Source organism: Dioscorea cayenensis, unplaced genomic scaffold (genome assembly GCF_009730915.1).
Source record: "Dioscorea cayenensis subsp. rotundata cultivar TDr96_F1 unplaced genomic scaffold, TDr96_F1_v2_PseudoChromosome.rev07_lg8_w22 25.fasta BLBR01000273.1, whole genome shotgun sequence".
NCBI classification, from domain to species: domain Eukaryota; kingdom Viridiplantae; phylum Streptophyta; class Magnoliopsida; order Dioscoreales; family Dioscoreaceae; genus Dioscorea; species Dioscorea cayenensis.
The window spans coordinates 29,444-46,212 of NW_024086664.1; the positions used below are offsets into that span (position 1 = coordinate 29,444).

The 16,769-nt window shown below is 32.8% G+C and overlaps 2 protein-coding genes across 2 annotated transcripts; both read left to right on the forward strand.

The window, feature by feature from the left end:
- Positions 1-1,952, forward strand: LOC120253979 (putative 12-oxophytodienoate reductase 11). Its single transcript, XM_039262142.1, is given in 6 exon segments — positions 1-180; positions 427-567; positions 656-786; positions 862-986; positions 989-1,037; positions 1,116-1,952. Coding segments are annotated over 6 exon segments (1,104 nt in total). The 5' UTR covers positions 1-118; the 3' UTR covers positions 1,712-1,952.
- Positions 1,953-10,127: 8,175 nt separating this feature from the next.
- Positions 10,128-11,897, forward strand: LOC120253977 (putative 12-oxophytodienoate reductase 4). Its single transcript, XM_039262140.1, has 5 exons — positions 10,128-10,291; positions 10,442-10,582; positions 10,671-10,801; positions 10,891-11,064; positions 11,144-11,897. Exons 1-5 carry the CDS (start codon positions 10,230-10,232, stop codon positions 11,737-11,739), a joined length of 1,104 nt encoding a protein of 367 aa, XP_039118074.1. The 5' UTR covers positions 10,128-10,229; the 3' UTR covers positions 11,740-11,897.
- The last annotated feature ends 4,872 nt before the right edge of the window (positions 11,898-16,769 follow it).

Below are 16,769 nucleotides of genomic sequence, written 5' to 3' on the forward strand. Positions count from 1 at the left end.
TGAGGTCTTCTCATGCTCTATATCAGACCATGAAACGGAGCTCACAAGTCTTCAAAACAATCAAAAGAAAAGGAAAAAAAAAGTCTAGTGTTCAAGATTTGGTGATTGAACTCAAGAGATGGCAGCAGAGATCCCTCTACTTACTCCTTATAAGATGGGCAAGTTTGATCTCTCACACAGGTTCATTTACTCAAATCTCATCAAACTTATTATTATTCAACCTACTGATAATGCCTTATTTTGAGTTCTATCTATTTCTCTCTAATTCATACTGAAAACATTGAGGACTAAATACAAATTTGGTAGTGCACTACTAAACTTCTCTGTGTAATTCATTATGAAAACAATTAGTATATACAAAGTCACATTTATTTATTTAATTGGATATAATGAAGACATAATGAACATATGTTTCACTTATTTCAGAGTGGTTTTGGCTCCATTAACAAGAACAAGATCCTATGGCAATGTTCCTCAACCTCATGCCATTTTGTATTACTCTCAGAGGGCTTCCAAAGGAGGCTTTCTAATTGCTGAAGCTACTGGAGTTTCTGACACTGCTCAAGGGTACTTAATTCATTTAATCAACTTCTAAATCCTTTTTATTCTCCATTTTAATCATAAACAAAATGCTTGCTCTTAATATGAATTGCAGATATCCTGAAACTCCTGGTATTTGGACTAAAGAACAAGTGGAAGCATGGAAACCAATTGTGAAGGCTGTGCATGATAAGGGTGGTGTGTTTTTCTGTCAGTTATGGCATGTAGGAAGAGTTTCAAACTACGGTAAAGTTTAATGCATTCATTCATTCAAAGATTTGTGTTTAATCTAACAATCTATAAAATTTTCGGCAAAAATAGGTTACCAACCTAATGGACAAGCTCCAATCTCCAGCACTGACCGGTCAATACTGGCTCAAACATATCCTAATGGTACGGTTGAAGAGTACTCTCCTCCCCGACGACTAAGAACTGATGAGATCCCATAAAATTGTCAATGATTTTCAGATTGGCTGCAAGGAATGCTATTGAAGCTGGTAAGTTCCTTTATACTAAATACAAGTTCGAACTCAAAACCAATCACATTACCGATCTTTGTTGTTTCTGAAACACAGGCTTTGATGGAATTGAAATCCATGGTGCTCATGGCTACTTGTTGGAACAATTCATGAAGGAAAGCACGAATGACAGGACCGATGAATATGGCGGTAGCTTGGAGAACAGATGCCGCTTCGCTATTGAAGTGATTGAAGCAATTGTGAATGAGATTGGTGCTGATAGAGTCGGCATTAAACTCTCTCCATTTGCACATTCCATGGAAACCTGGGACTCAAACCCAGAGGCTCTCGCACTCTACATGGTTAATGCACTGAACAAGTTCGGCATTCTCTACTGCCACATGGCTGAGCCAAGGATGGAAATTATAGATGCTAAGCAACAGATTCCACGTGGTCTTCTTAACATGAGGAAGGCATTCAAAGGAACATTTATCGCCGCTGGAGAATATGATCAAGATGATGGTAACAAGGCCATTGCTGAAGGTTATACTGATCTTGTTGCCTACGGTCGCTTGTTCTTGGCCAATCCTGACTTGCCCAAGAGATTTGAGTTGAATGCACCATTGAACAACTACAATTTTTTCACATTCTGCACTCAGGACCCTGTTGTTGGGTATACGGATTACCCGTTTCTTGATGAGTCTTCCGCTTGAGTTGCTGAAGAATTTGCCTGCCTTCTCAAGAGTTATTTCTGCATGTGTTTCGGCATGGTACTTAGAGAAGAAAACAACATTACAGATTGAAGATATTTTCAGCCATAGCAAACTGGACAAGAAAAGCAGAGGAATTGGAACCAATATGTTTAAAGAAAACACAGTGATACTTCGAATCTATTTTGTTATGTCCTGTCTATGGTTGGATATTCACATGAATATGAAGGATTAATTAAAAACCCGTGGTGCTTCTTTATATATAATCCTTTCCATAGGACTCTAATGATAAATTCATGAACCACAAGATTTAATTTGAATTTAAATACAAAAAGAAGATTTCCAAAATGAATACATGAGATGCAACCATGCCGGAAGGTCCATTTTCATTTGACCACATCGATCTTTGTTAGTAATGATAGACAATCTTCTCAGAATTAATTTCTTTTGAAGTCCTAAATCATATCTATTTGTTAAGGTAGAAAAAACCAAGGATGCTGTTCTAATCACTTAATTAGCAAAGAGCTAAGGTAAATGAAATATGAAAGTTGCAGGGAAAGGCCTGAAATAAAGTTAATAAAGATAAACGCAAGCAATTCATAATAACAACCAATATTGTTATGTGAACAAAATTGTTACATTAATAAGAAAATATTTTCATGAGAGTTCTTGGCACAAAAGTATAGCTAACACATTATCATGGGGACTCTTTGAATTTGTCCATGAAATTCCTCCCAGATGAGTTTTTTTTTTTTTTTTTAAACCAAAACTCTAGCATAAATCAGCAAGTTCAAGCATAACATGAGAGGAGAGAAAAACTAAAGGACACTAGATCTGGAAGTTGCAATCTAAACAATTAAATCACAGAGGAAACAATGAAGTTGCATCATTGCAAGCATGCATGTAAAAATAACATAAGCAAATAAAAGATTATCAGCATCAAAAGGATACATTATCCAATTATCAACTCAGGATTAAATTAAGAGATTTCCCTTTTTAAGGCTCATGAAAACCAATAAATTTGTCTATCATCGCACCAATTTGTAAGACTTAAACAATGTGTCATGAAACTATAATGTTACAAGAATTTTGTACACTCAATCTCTTGTGAAGTTGTCATGCATGACCAGATCAAGTAGCCAACATGATCAGCAATCTAAATGCTGATTATGACACATTAAAGTAGCTGCAATATTCACTAGAAGGGCATACCTAAAGCCAAAGTATGAGAAAACGTTTATAAACTTTTGAATACAGTTAATTAGATCACAAAACATACACCAAAAAAAATATTGAAAAGATGATAAAGCAATTTATATTCAGATAAAAGCCGCTTCACAGCATTCAACTGTAATTGCAGCACAAAAACATAATGGATGAGTCCAATCCAAGGCACATTCTCTATTTTATTTTTTTAACATGTGGACAAGCCACATGTCAAAGGTGTGTATCACTGGAAATTGATCTTATGCAGTTATCCAGCGAACAGAAGAATTACTTTACAAAACCACTTCGACAGTTGGAAATCTTTTTTGATGTCATTGTGTCCGTATTTCAAATTATGAGTAACTAGAGTTTTTATAAAATACCTTTTGTAATCAGGCTAGTACCATTAGAATAACCACATACCTTTTGGTGGAGGCACACAAACTCTGTTTATTATTATTATTTTTCTTTGAAGGCCCACTAATCCAACGGCTGTTAATGCCTGATGGCTTGATATGTACTCTTTGTTATTTTTTATTTTTTTATTTTTAATAATTAATTGAGATACTTTACTTAATAATGAATTATACACTATTTTTAAATTGATTTAACATATATATCCTTGGCAAATCTGAAATTTACACAAATTTCCATAGATTCTGGCCTTTCATAAAATTATTATTTTCCCTTTCAAATTATATATATATATATATATATATATATTACAAAATATAAAATATACACAAACAAAGAAATAAAAGAATTTTTTTTCTCTAAGTATAATTTAAAAATATCTATATAAGTGCCACATAGAATGGCATATATGATACCAAACTCAAATATAAAAACATAGCTTGCATTTGTCAAATTGGGAATTAATTGATAGAAAAAGGGCTTAAAGCCCATACATAATTCTTTATTTTGGTCAAAGTTTTATAGGTCAATGACATCCACCCTATTTTTAAAGCCATTGGTGTAAGGCATTTGAATCAATCTTGCTGAATACAGTGATGGTAATGGATTCAGAGTTGTGGTTTCAGGCTTACAATTCAACCCCCGCGCCACTGGGTAAGGGCAAACTGGCTAGATATTTAATTCTTAGCTTGTGTGCATACCCCTAATAGTGTTTGTCAAATCTGTCAAAAAAAAATTTATTTTGATAATTTAATTGAAGATTACTGGTCTCTTAACCTACTAGTATATAAAGTCTCATGTCTCGAGGGTGACGAAAAATGAATCCTTGCAGGCATAGAATCAACGTGCATGGAATATTTAAAAAAATTGCGCACTTCTTTGACGAGTTTTATATGGGCTAAGATGTTCATTGTCCGATGGTTATGTAGACTACTGTGGCATGTTCATTTTCCTAAAAGTAAATAAATAATAAATAAATAAATAATTTATTATTTATGAGCACATCTAATGGGCCGGATGAGAGTTTTACAAATTTTTTTTTTTTTTGCAAAAAGCTGAAGCTAAAAAAGAAAAAAAAAAAACAGAAAAAAAGACTTAAAATGAAAGCTGCAATTGCTAGCACAAATCTTTCGAGCCAGTGAAGGGGGTTGAGGCCTTATGAAAAGAGAGAAAGTTGAGGGTTTAAACAGCCGAAAACAACTAGGGAGTCTGCAAGAGTGTTTGAGTCACGGTTAATAAGCTCAAGCGAGAGGTGGGGGAAGTGATATATTGAGACAGTCTTGCATCTGTTGGAATTTCGGCTTGAAGGGCTAAGAAACTGTTTTTTGAAAGTTATTAATCATTTGAGTTATTCCTGGGTAGTCGCAGAAAAGTCTGTTTGGATGCCATCCATTGGAGATGCAAAGGCTTAGAGCTTGAATGACGGCCTCCATCTCAACCAAGATTGGTGAGTCGGATCTGCTACCACAAGCTCCTGCAATCAAGATTTTGTTGTAGTTAGAGATGATAACATATCCTACTCCACACTCATGAGAAGCTATGATCCGGGTTGTATCAGTATGGACAATGATGATAGGGTGAGTATTTCTGGGTTTAGAGAACTCCCTATGTTTGCTGGTAATTGCATGATCAAAATCTGAGCAGTAGGACCAAGCTTTGTCTACAATGGTGTTTAGATGTGGTCTCTGGTTCTTGAAGATAAGGTTGCATCTCTCTTTCCAATTAACCAAACATTAGTGACAATTAGAGCTTTGGCAAAGTGGCTTTTGTGGTGGTGGTTGAAGGAACTGGTAATCCAGAGCCCTGAATTGAGAACATGAAAGTTAAGAAAAGGTAAACCCAAACAGTCTAGGACTTTGTACCAGCAAGCAATGGTCTTTGAACAATTCCAGAAGAGATGGCTTGCGGTTTCAGGCTCTAATTCACAGAATTTGCAAAGAGTGTAAGGGCCGATGTTGAGATCATATAAATAGGCCCCTGTTGGCAATTTACCATGGAACATTTTCCAAATAAAGATCTTGATGAGAGGGATAACTCGAAGTCTCCAAATCTGATGCCACCCAAACCAACCTTCGGCATCACAAACATTGAGATGATCATAAACTGTAGAAGCAAGAGTAATTTTGATAGTTTCATGACCCCAAATTCAGAAGTTTTTCGGGGCATTAGCATCAATCTTGTTTATCCACTTCCAATCCAGATTTTGGCCGAAAATATTACTCAACTTATCTTGATCCAAGGAGTCATTGCAAATAAAGTCAACAAAGGACAAATTCTTCTAGATTAAGTTCATGTTGATGTAGGTCGGCTTCATGTTAATGGGTAAATCCATGATACAAGGGTCTCTCCACATATCAATAGAAAGAGGGTTGCAAGAAGAAATTTTCAAGTTTACTCTGATGATCTCATTAGTTTTACAAATGGATTTGAAAAACCAGGAGGTTCGATTTAAGCAATTCATATTCGAGACATTCCAATGACCATAGTTTGGAAGATATCCACCCAGATTGTCCTCAGAGTTTAAAATTGCAAAAATATTTTTGGTCATTAAGGAATGCTTAACCAGATTTAGATTGTGAATACTTAAGCCCCTTTCAGATTTGTTAAGCGTAGTAATTGTCCAACCGATAGAATGGAAGCCGTTTCGATTGCTTGTCCTACCCTAGATATGCCAACTTAATTAAAATGACATGTGCATGATATGTAAATGGCTCAGAAAAGAAAAAAGGGCAGAAGAATAAAATAAAATTAAATAATTTATACTTAATTGAAGGAATTTTTTAATTATTATTTAAAAGAGCAAAGAATACAATCCTGCCCTAGTGGAGGGATCAGTAAATTACAGTAAAACTAAAAAATTATAAAAGTAATAATTTTTAAATCAATTGTAAAGTAGAACAATTTAATTCGTTAGTATCTTCTACATGGCATTTGCAATGACATTATTAGGGAAACAGTCTCCTTATAAATTGAATTACAAGATTCTTCTCATTATTATGGTTAAAAGTTAATTTTTTGAAAAAAACCCCTAATTTATACTATTTAAAATATATACTTTTTAAAAATTTTAAAAAATTAATTTATTTACTAAAGTTATGGTTTTTGAAATATAATGCATATTAGAGAGATAAGGAGTGAAGCAGCGGAAATTGTGTTGATGAAACTCCTTGGTAAATTAACTAAAGTCAAGATGTGATCATGATTTTTTTCTAAGTTATAGTAGCACTTATTTTAAAAGTGCTTGTGAGAGTAAATTAAGTGCTTTTTAATGTTTTTTGTTTGGGTAAGCTAATGTAAAAGTACTTTTATATGTTTGAAGTTGTTTGGATGTTGATTTTTAAAAGGGCTTTTAGGGGTGGCAAATTACTAAAGTGGGCATTCATTGAGTTATTATTATACATTGCTATTAATAATGATAATAAAAATATTAATGATAATAATAATAATAACTTAATGTATTATAATTATAATTAATAATTATTATTATAACTTAATGTATTGTAATTATAATATAATTATAATTATAATTACAATTATTATTAATTATTATAACTTAATGTGTTATAATTATAATAATAATTATTATAACGTAATGTATTAATAATAATAATTATTATTATTATTATTATTATTATTATTATTATTATAGTCATTTTTTTGTTGTTTAATAAGCTAAGGCTGAGGCCATTAATTTGTTTAATTGTTGAGGGTAAACTGGTAATTTATAACACCAAAAAATAGCATTTTAGAAGTGCTTTTTTCAAAAGCACCTCTTAACTAGCTTTTGAAAAAAAGCTGAATTTGAGCTTTTTTTAACAGCTTCTACTTTTGCAGAAAAGCCAATACAAACATCTTTTCTTTTATCCAAAAGTGCTTAACTTATAAAAAGTGCTTTTGGGCTTCTTAGAAGCCAATCCAAACAACCTCTTAGCTTGTTTATAATTCTATAAGAAGAACTTCGTATAAAAAATAATTGAAAAATTAATCAACACTTCTTGGTCTAATGGCAATGGGCATCCTATGTAAGGTATTTATGTACTCACCGAAGAGATGAATTTAAACCTCAATTGCATTAGATTACGGAGATTACTAATTGAATTAGATTATGAATTTGCATTAAGTTGTTTTTTAATTGGATTATTTGTTACTTGTTAGTTGAGTTCATTGTTAATTATATAGATATGATAGATGTTTTACACTTAACCCAAAATTTATAGATGTACATATATTTCATATAAATTATTATTGTAATCTCAAATTTGAATTAATGGAATTGTTTAAAATGTACTTTTTTTTAGAAAAAATTTTGAATTCAGCATTTCCTTAATTTTGTTTCTGGTTCCGCTATTGACCTCAACTCACGTAGGGTGAGCATACAACTATGCTAAGATATTAACTCTATGTTTGTGCAAGCTCCTAACATGGTTTGTCCACATCTCGTCAAATTATATATATATATATATATATACCCTAAAAAAATCATATTTATATATATACCCAATGGAAAACAATATAATTATGAGTATATCTCACAAATTTCAATCTTTTCTTTAGATAGTTATTAATAAAAAAATATTTTTATAGTATTTAAAATTGAAATACCTAAAATTCACATCTCTTCTTTTTTTTTTTTTCACTTCTTTCCGGTTTGGAGTTTTTCTTTTTAATTTCTTTCTTTAAAAAAATTGTATTAAAGAAAGGAAACTCAATCCAATCAGATATAAAACAATATGGGTATATAGTAATTAATTTTCAACTTTTTTTTTAAGGATATATATATGCATATGATATATATATATATGAAAAAAAGACATTTGCTCATAAGTAAAATATTCCTGTATTTTAGTTAAAATTGACTAAAATTCCGAAGTGAAAACAAGGAATGAAAATTATTACCCAAAACAATACCCATAAAGCATTAATAGAAATTATCAATTTCTGGTAGTTTAGTTTTAATGAAACATAACTTTTATTTTATTTATTTATTTTGACAGAAACGTCAAGAGATAGACATTTACAGAGATGATATTCAAGTAATTCTGAAGAGATGTCACTCTTTTATTTTAATAGTAAGTGGTTTATCCACCTTTTATTCAAGAGATCGAAAATATAACTCTTCCACATAAGATCCACACTGAGACCCAATATATAATGAATAAACATTACCAATAAACAATACTACGACAGTAAAGTTTTGAGCTCTCACTCTCTTCCCTTTACATACTTTGTAGTGAATTATTATAATTATCATAAATACTTTTTAATTAAATTAATTTTATTATGATTACTACGTGGTAATAATCGAGCGGTCAAGATACTTCACTCCTTTGTTAAGTGCTTGCATTGTAATAACAAAAATGTAGTTGGGGTGGTTTCTTGCTGAAAGTATATATATAGTATAATTAGCATTGTAAAGTCTGGTTTTTGGCAAATTAGAATGTCCTTCAACTTCAGCATGCAGCAGAAATATGTGCTAAAAATAAGATAAAATAAAATAAACTTTTATTATTGTCTCTTATGGGTGACATTTGCAATGACGCTAATCCACTATCATGAAACGAAGTAGACGCGCAGCACATGATTAATAAAAAAACAGCGACCAAAAATGGGACCCGCCAATCACTTTTTTTATAAATAAGTTGTCAGCCTGCCACATCAAAAAGGGACCCGCAAATCACACTCACAAAAAAGAGACACAATATAAAGGTTGTGACCATACCATCTCCAACGGCTTCGATTCATGGATTTGTAGCCGCCACGAATCTTAAAGAACATGTGGATGAATAGCTACTTATGGTCAAAATAAGTTACCGGGTTACATCTGTCGGTGGTGCATTGAACTGTTTCATTGGCAGCCGAGTTCAGACATCGCCCACCACTGTTTAAAATTAGTGCGAAAACGATTTCATTATAAAAATAATAACAAAACTTTTTTTTTAAAGAGAAAAAGAAAAAAAAATCTCGAATCTTCTAAAGATTTATTTTTCAAAGAAATATACTATTTTCATATAAACATTTTATTTTATTTTATGTTTTTCTTTTACAAACACAGCCAACATTATCTCTTAAAAGTTGTCAAAAAAAACAAATAAGTACAGTGGTGCACAAATTATAGTCGCTTATCAACCTTTAATTATTTATTAACTTGGTCACCACTCGACTTCCAATTTCAGTGGCTTATTGATCATTAGAGATTTATTAACTCGATTAAATATCACATAGGGTAATTAAAATTTTACCAAATGCACTCTCAAAAGATTTTTAGGAATCAAATAGAGCTGATCAATCTCCTACTATTCAACCTTGAAGAAGAAGAATGAAACAATATTCTTCTCAGGAGATCCAACAGACAACATTGAAGATTTGATCCTGAATCTACTTATTCACAGTCCAAATAACAATCCCCTATATTAAGCAATGATTTATCCCCTCCAACTTCGGTTTTCAATTTTAATAAATTATGATTTTTTTGTTTTTTTAAATCTTAAAAGTATGTAGATTTTTTTTTTAGAAATTTTTGAAGCATAATAAAGATGTCATACATGACACACTCCATCTGATAATATTTAATGTCAAATATTTGTGTACTCGCATGTTTCTTTGTGGCTGCAAAATTGAAGAACATGACTAAATTCAATGTATATTCCAAGTCAAATGCGTTTGACTCCTGCTCATCTTTGACCAAGGACAAAAAAGTAAAATAGCAGCCAAAATGGCACTTTCAATATTATTTGCAAAACCCTTCCATATTTCCTAGAATCCATTCTTCCTTTTGCTATAAATTGACCATGAAATGGAGCTCAAAGTCTTCAAAACAATCAAAGAAAACAAGAAAAAGAAGAAGCTGTTTCTTTTCTGTTCCTCAATTCAGTGTTCAAGTTTTGGTGATTTAACACAAGAGATGGCAGCAGAAATCCCTCTACTAACTTCTTATAAGATGGGCAAGTTTGATCTCTCACACAGGTTCAATACTCAAATCTCATCAAACTTATTAAACAATCTGCTAATGATGCCTTTTCTTAGTGTATAAACTATTTAATTAATCTTGTTACACTTTGTTTATTTAATTGGATATAATGAAGACATAAACAACATATGTTTTACTTACTTCAGAGTAGTTTTGGCTCCATTAACAAGATCAAGGTCTTATGGCAATGTTCCTCAACACCATGCCATTTTGTACTACTCTCAGAGGGCTTCCAAAGGAGGCCTTCTGATCACTGAAGCTACTGGAGTTTCTGACACTGCTCAAGGGTAATTAATTCATTCTATCAACTTCTAAATCCTTTTAATTCTCCATTTTAATCATAAATAAAATGTTTGCTCTTAATCTGAATTGCAGGTACCCTGAAACTCCTGGAATTTGGACTAAAGAACAAGTGGAAGCATGGAAACCAATTGTGAAGGCTGTGCATGATAAGGGTGGTGTGTTTTTCTGTCAGTTGTGGCATGTAGGAAGAGTCTCAAACTATGGTAAAGTTTAATGCAATCATTCATGCAATTCATTCGTGCAAAGATTTATGTGTTTAATCTAATAATCTATGAAATTTTTGGTAAAATAGGTTACCAACCTAATGGACAATCTCCGATCTCCAGTACTGATCGGCCAATACCGCCTCAAACCCATCATGATGGTACTGTTGAAGAGTACTCTACTCCCCGACGAGTAAGAACCGATGAGATCCCGCAAATTGTCAATGATTTCAGATTGGCTGCAAGGAATGCTACTGAAGCTGGTAAGTTCTTTTTATACTAATTACAAGTTCGAACTCAAAACCAATCACATTACCGATCTTTGTTGTTTCTGAAATGCAGGCTTTGACGGAATTGAAATCCATGGTGCTCATGGCTACTTGTTGGAACAATTCATGAAGGACAGCGCGAATGACAGGACTGATGAATACGGAGGTAGCTTGGAGAACCGATGCCGCTTTGCTATTGAAGTGATTGAAGCAATTGTGAATGAGATTGGTGCTGATAGAGTCGGCATTAGACTCTCCCCATTTGCAGATTACATGGAAGCCTGGGACTCAAACCCAGAGGCTCTCGGACTCTACATGGTTCAGGCACTGAACAAGTTCGGCATTCTCTACTGCCATATGGTCGAGCCGAGAATGGCTATTATAGATGGTAGAAGACAGATTCCACACCGTCTTCTTAACTTGAGGAAGGCATTCAATGGAACATTTATAGCTGCTGGAGGATATGATCGGGATGAAGGTAACAAGGTTGTTGCTGAAGGTTATACTGATCTCATTGCCTTTGGTCGCTTGTTCTTGGCAAATCCTGACTTGCCGAAGAGATTTGAGTTGGATGCACAGTTGAACAAGTACAACAGGTTTACCTTCTACACTCCAGACCCTGTCGTCGGGTATACAGATTACCCGTTTCTCAATGAGCCTTCTGCTTGAGTTCCTGAAGATTTTGCCTGCCTTTGAAGTTTATTCCTGCATTTGTTTCAGTAAAAGAAGAAAACCATATTACAGATTAAAGATACAAAATTATCATGTACCCATATTTATTTAAATTGACTGGAATAAAATTGTTTTAGTTCACCAATACAATGAGTGTGATCCTGTGATCCCATCATTAATTAAACAAAAGTAAACAAGATCAATCAAACAAAGGAAATTACAAATTTACAGCAAGACTATTAGTTCCTGTGATTAAGCAGAACACGAAACCTAAAGAATAAATAAAAATGTTCATTGAGTTAGCTACCCAATGACACTGATAAGATTGTTGAACATTTGGCCATACCTGTCATTTGAAAAATCAGAATAACAGAACCCTAGAATAATATCCAGAACTTGTGATTGTGCCAAAGCATTTGGTGCAGGAAAGGCAGATAGTAAGCCCATCTCGGTAGCGGACTAGAATCAGGCCTAATTTTTTTGTTTAAAAAAATCTTCATAATTGAATTAAAGTTAGCAATTATTACTCATTGATATGAAATCAACAATCAATTAATTATCGAGGATCCATCATATGAACATATGAATATATGTGTTAAATCTCACATAGATTTCACAAGCACAAAAAAATCCTCCAATCCTCCAACACGATCAATAATACGGAACTAAAAAGACTATTAGTTCTCGTGATCAAGCAAAAACACGGAACCAAATGAAAGAAAAATATTGATTGAGCTCGCTACCTAATGACACTGATTAGACTATCGAACATTAGGACATACTTATCATTTGAAAAATCAGAATAACATAACCCCAGAATAATATCTAATACTCGTCATTTTGTCAAAACATTTGGAGCAAGAAAGACAAAAAGTAAGCCCATCTCAGTAATAGGACTAGAATCGTGTCTAAATGTTTTTCTTTGTGACAGAACCCCACAATAATTGTTTCTCTAATTGACAATGTTTTGTTTAAATGTTCTATAGTGGTCCAATTTAGTGTTTGTTAACTACAAATATCTACAATGTTATTAAGACTCTTTATTCTTGCAGCTGAAATATATAACTCTATCACATACATTGGTACAAAATATTGTAATTAATAGTGAATACAACATCATATTTTATTTCATAAGTAGTGAATTATTTTAAGTTGCTTAAGTTGCAAGAAACATTAATAATCACGTCTCAATTTAATTATCTCCATCATTAATTCGATTTTTGTACAATACAACCCAAGAATAAATATGCCATTAAACATGAATAATATACACATAATTATATATATGCAATGAAATAACATTATTTTATTATTACTCCCTCTATTATTATACAATTGCCACTTTTAACTGTTTCACATGTATTAAGAAAGTTAGTTACATGTAGAGATGCAAGTGGGGCGGAAAATCTCCGTTTCCTACTGGAACCCGCCCCGGCAGGGCAGGGAATGGGGAAAACCCCCTCCTCGAGTTGCGGGGTGGGGCAGGGAGTGTATTCCCCACCCCGCTCCCCTTGGGGATTCCACGACTTTTAAATTAAATATTATATATATATATATAATATTTATTAAAAATATCTCATATGATTAATTTTATTTATTAAAAAATTCAATATTAATATAATATTATAATGACCAAATATTTGGGTTTTAAAAAAATTAATGAAATATGAAATTTTTGTAATAGTTTTTGTATTATGAATTTTATGAATGAATTTATACATTTAATTTACTTTCAAACTTTCTGTTATTTTCAATAATTAGTTTGTTATTTTCTCATACATAATATTATGTTTATTTTAAAAAATATTTTGTTAATTTTTTTAATTTCATATATGATGTCTTACATATGTAATGTTATACAAAAAAAAATTTGGTAGGGCAGGGATTCCCCGACCCACAAGAGAGTGAGCCGGAGGAAATTCTCCCCCGTGGGAAATTTTGAGACGGGAAATTCCCTGTCCCGTGGGAAAAAGGAAATGAGGATGGGGATCCCATTCCCCCGCCCCGCCTCCCCGCCCCCACTTGCATCCCTAGTTACATGCTTTAATTTTTGTCAAAATATCACTTTGTTTTCCAAAAATTACCCTTTACTTTTATAATCTCATTGAATTTACTCTTTCTTCAATCTTAAATGAACCATCATATTATCTTTCCATAATTGTTGTGAAATATAGTAAATATGATGCATGCTTATTTTCTAGAAAATAATTCCCTCATTCCATGATTTTTAAAATCTAAAAAAAATAAATAAATATGAAAATTTGAATATTCATTCCTACCAAAATTTGTTTTAGAAATCAAAAAGACCACACACACATATATATTTTTAATTAAAAAAATAAAAAAAATACTCCCTCCTATTATAATTTTTTTAAAATATGAAAAAAATATTCAATTAAAAAAAATTTGAACATTCATTTCCACCAAACTTTATTTTGAAAATAACATAAAAATAAAATAAAAAATATATAGTTTCAATCAAAAATTAAAAATATCCCTTCAAAAAATTTAACAATGCGCAAAAATTCCAATTTAATTTTCAACATTTACTCTCACCAAAATTTGTTTTAAAAATAAAAAAACTCAAAGATATATATCTTTGATAAAAATTTTATAAGTTTTTCACAATGCATAATAATTAAATATTATTTTATTGGAAAACAAAAAGGCAACCTATTTTTAGTTGGAGCCACCATTTACTTATTTACTTATGGCATGCATTTTGAAGAGATAATGCATTTAATTCTTTCATCATAATCCAAAACAAAAAATTAATTCTTTTGATTTTTTAGAGTAACAACTAAAAAGAAAAAGCCTTCTAGAAAGTGACAAATAAAGAGTAACAAAATGAGTAAATAATGACTAGAATTGCCTTTGCAGGGCATACTAGTTTTCCGGTTTTCTATTTGTACTCAAAGCTAATCAAACACAAATTTGAAACCTAGCATGTCAATATATTTCTCAAACACATTTTGATTTAAAGGTGTAGTTAATGGATTTGCAACATTTTCCGAGGAAAAGACTTTCAAAATTTCTATACCTCCTCATTTAGCAATCTCTCATGCTAAGTGAAACTTTATTTCTATGTCTTTGACCTTTGATGAGCGCTTGGTTCTCTAGCTTGTGTAATCATTCTATTATTATCACAAAACAAAGTGATAGGAGACTCTATTATATTAAACACCAAGAACAACACCCAACTCGTTAATAATATCAGACAATCTACACAAAACGGAAATCTATTTACAAAAATACAAGAAAAAAACATCATAAGGGCATTGATTATACATAGGGAGTAATATCTAAGTAGATGTTCTAGGTTAAAGAAGATTTCACCATAATTATTGTTGGGTTTCAACCCATTTGGGCTAGATAAATAAAATTGGACTTAGCCCCAATCCCATAATGAAAAACAAAACTACATCAATAGTGGAAGCCACTTGAGGGCACAATGGTAATCTTGCCATTGGGATTAAAATCCAAGTGAGAAGGGGAGAGATGTGAGGAGATAGGGCAAAAGTGAAAGGGAAGAACCCAATAAGAAGAAGGAGAGAGAGTAGGGTTGCAAGATGATCAGCCGGGGAAGTCATGCGAGATCTAGCTCCAATTTGTCGAAGGAATTCCTTGCAAGTTGCCCTACAATTCTTCAAGTTTGATCCTTCCTTGATCTCTTTTTTGGTGTCTGTTGTGATACTCATATTTGTGAAATATAGATCTTCTTTTTGGATTATCTCTTGTGAATCCATCATGTATTGATGATGCTCACCCTCTTGTGAACCTCTAGCTTGTGTCTAGAGAGTAGATTGTAATCCTCTAGTTGTATCTAGAGCGAAACCTCATTGTATCCCATTATTGATGTAGTGAAGAATTTCTAAGTGGCTTTAAGGAGCCTCATGATTTTCCCCTCAATTTGAAGGATTTTTCACGCTAAATTGGGTGGCTTGCATGTTGTATGCGTGTTTATCATCTTTAGAGTTCATTATCTCATTTTAGACTACAAAGAGGGATTGTTTTAGCATTTGTAGGAGTTGTATTATTACTAGAAGGCCATCCCCCCACATAGGAAGCCGCACAAGCTTGGCAGAGAACTGTGCGGGCAGTGCGCGGCCACACAGACTCGACTGAGAACTGTGCGGGCATTTCGAGCCCGCATATGAACAATACTTCCTTGATAGCAAAATATTGTGTGGGCCGTAAAGAGCCGCAAAGGGTTGGCAGAAAGGGGTGCGGCTGCACAAAAGGACGCACATGTGAATAGCAACAGTACTACAGTACAACAAACATTATTTTACGGCCATGATATCTTGTCTCTCCATCTTCAATATCACAATTTGAGGGCAAATTATGAAAGGTTATTACTGCGGATGGCCCCCTCCGTACTGCCACGTGTCTACTTCTTATTGGTTAGTTTGAATTAAAGATACCTCCGAGTATCTTTCTCAGGATTATTCAAATTTAAATATTTAAAAAATCACCTCGAATTCTTCTCCAAGAATCAGGCCAGAGAATTCAAACTAGTGGGCCCTACCACCTATTATAATATTAATTAATTATCATTTATTTGTACGACCAGGAGACATAAAAAACTGTTGAGCGGCTGTCTGTACATATTAGGTATATAATAACTCTGACACTGCATGACTATAGCTATTGATATTTTGACCAGAAGAATTTTCCCGTTGCAAGAACATCATTTTTCCTCTATATAATCAGACCATCCCCTCATAGCTTGTTATAGAAGATGGAGAGACAAGATATTATGGCCGTAAATTATTTGTTTATGGAATACGGTCCTGCGGAGATCATTAAATGCCTCCACGGCATCTGTATAGCACAAGCGATCAAGAAACATCCCCAACCACTCATCAAGTTTGTCAGTGCACTCCAGAAACACGAAGAGTCTGTTTTCCGTATGCTACGAGTAGTCTCGAGTGCAGTCAGTGATGATGAAGATGTATCATATGCGAATCCTTTTATTGAAGCTGATGGCAATAATAAAAAATTAAACTCAGATGTCCCAGACGTTT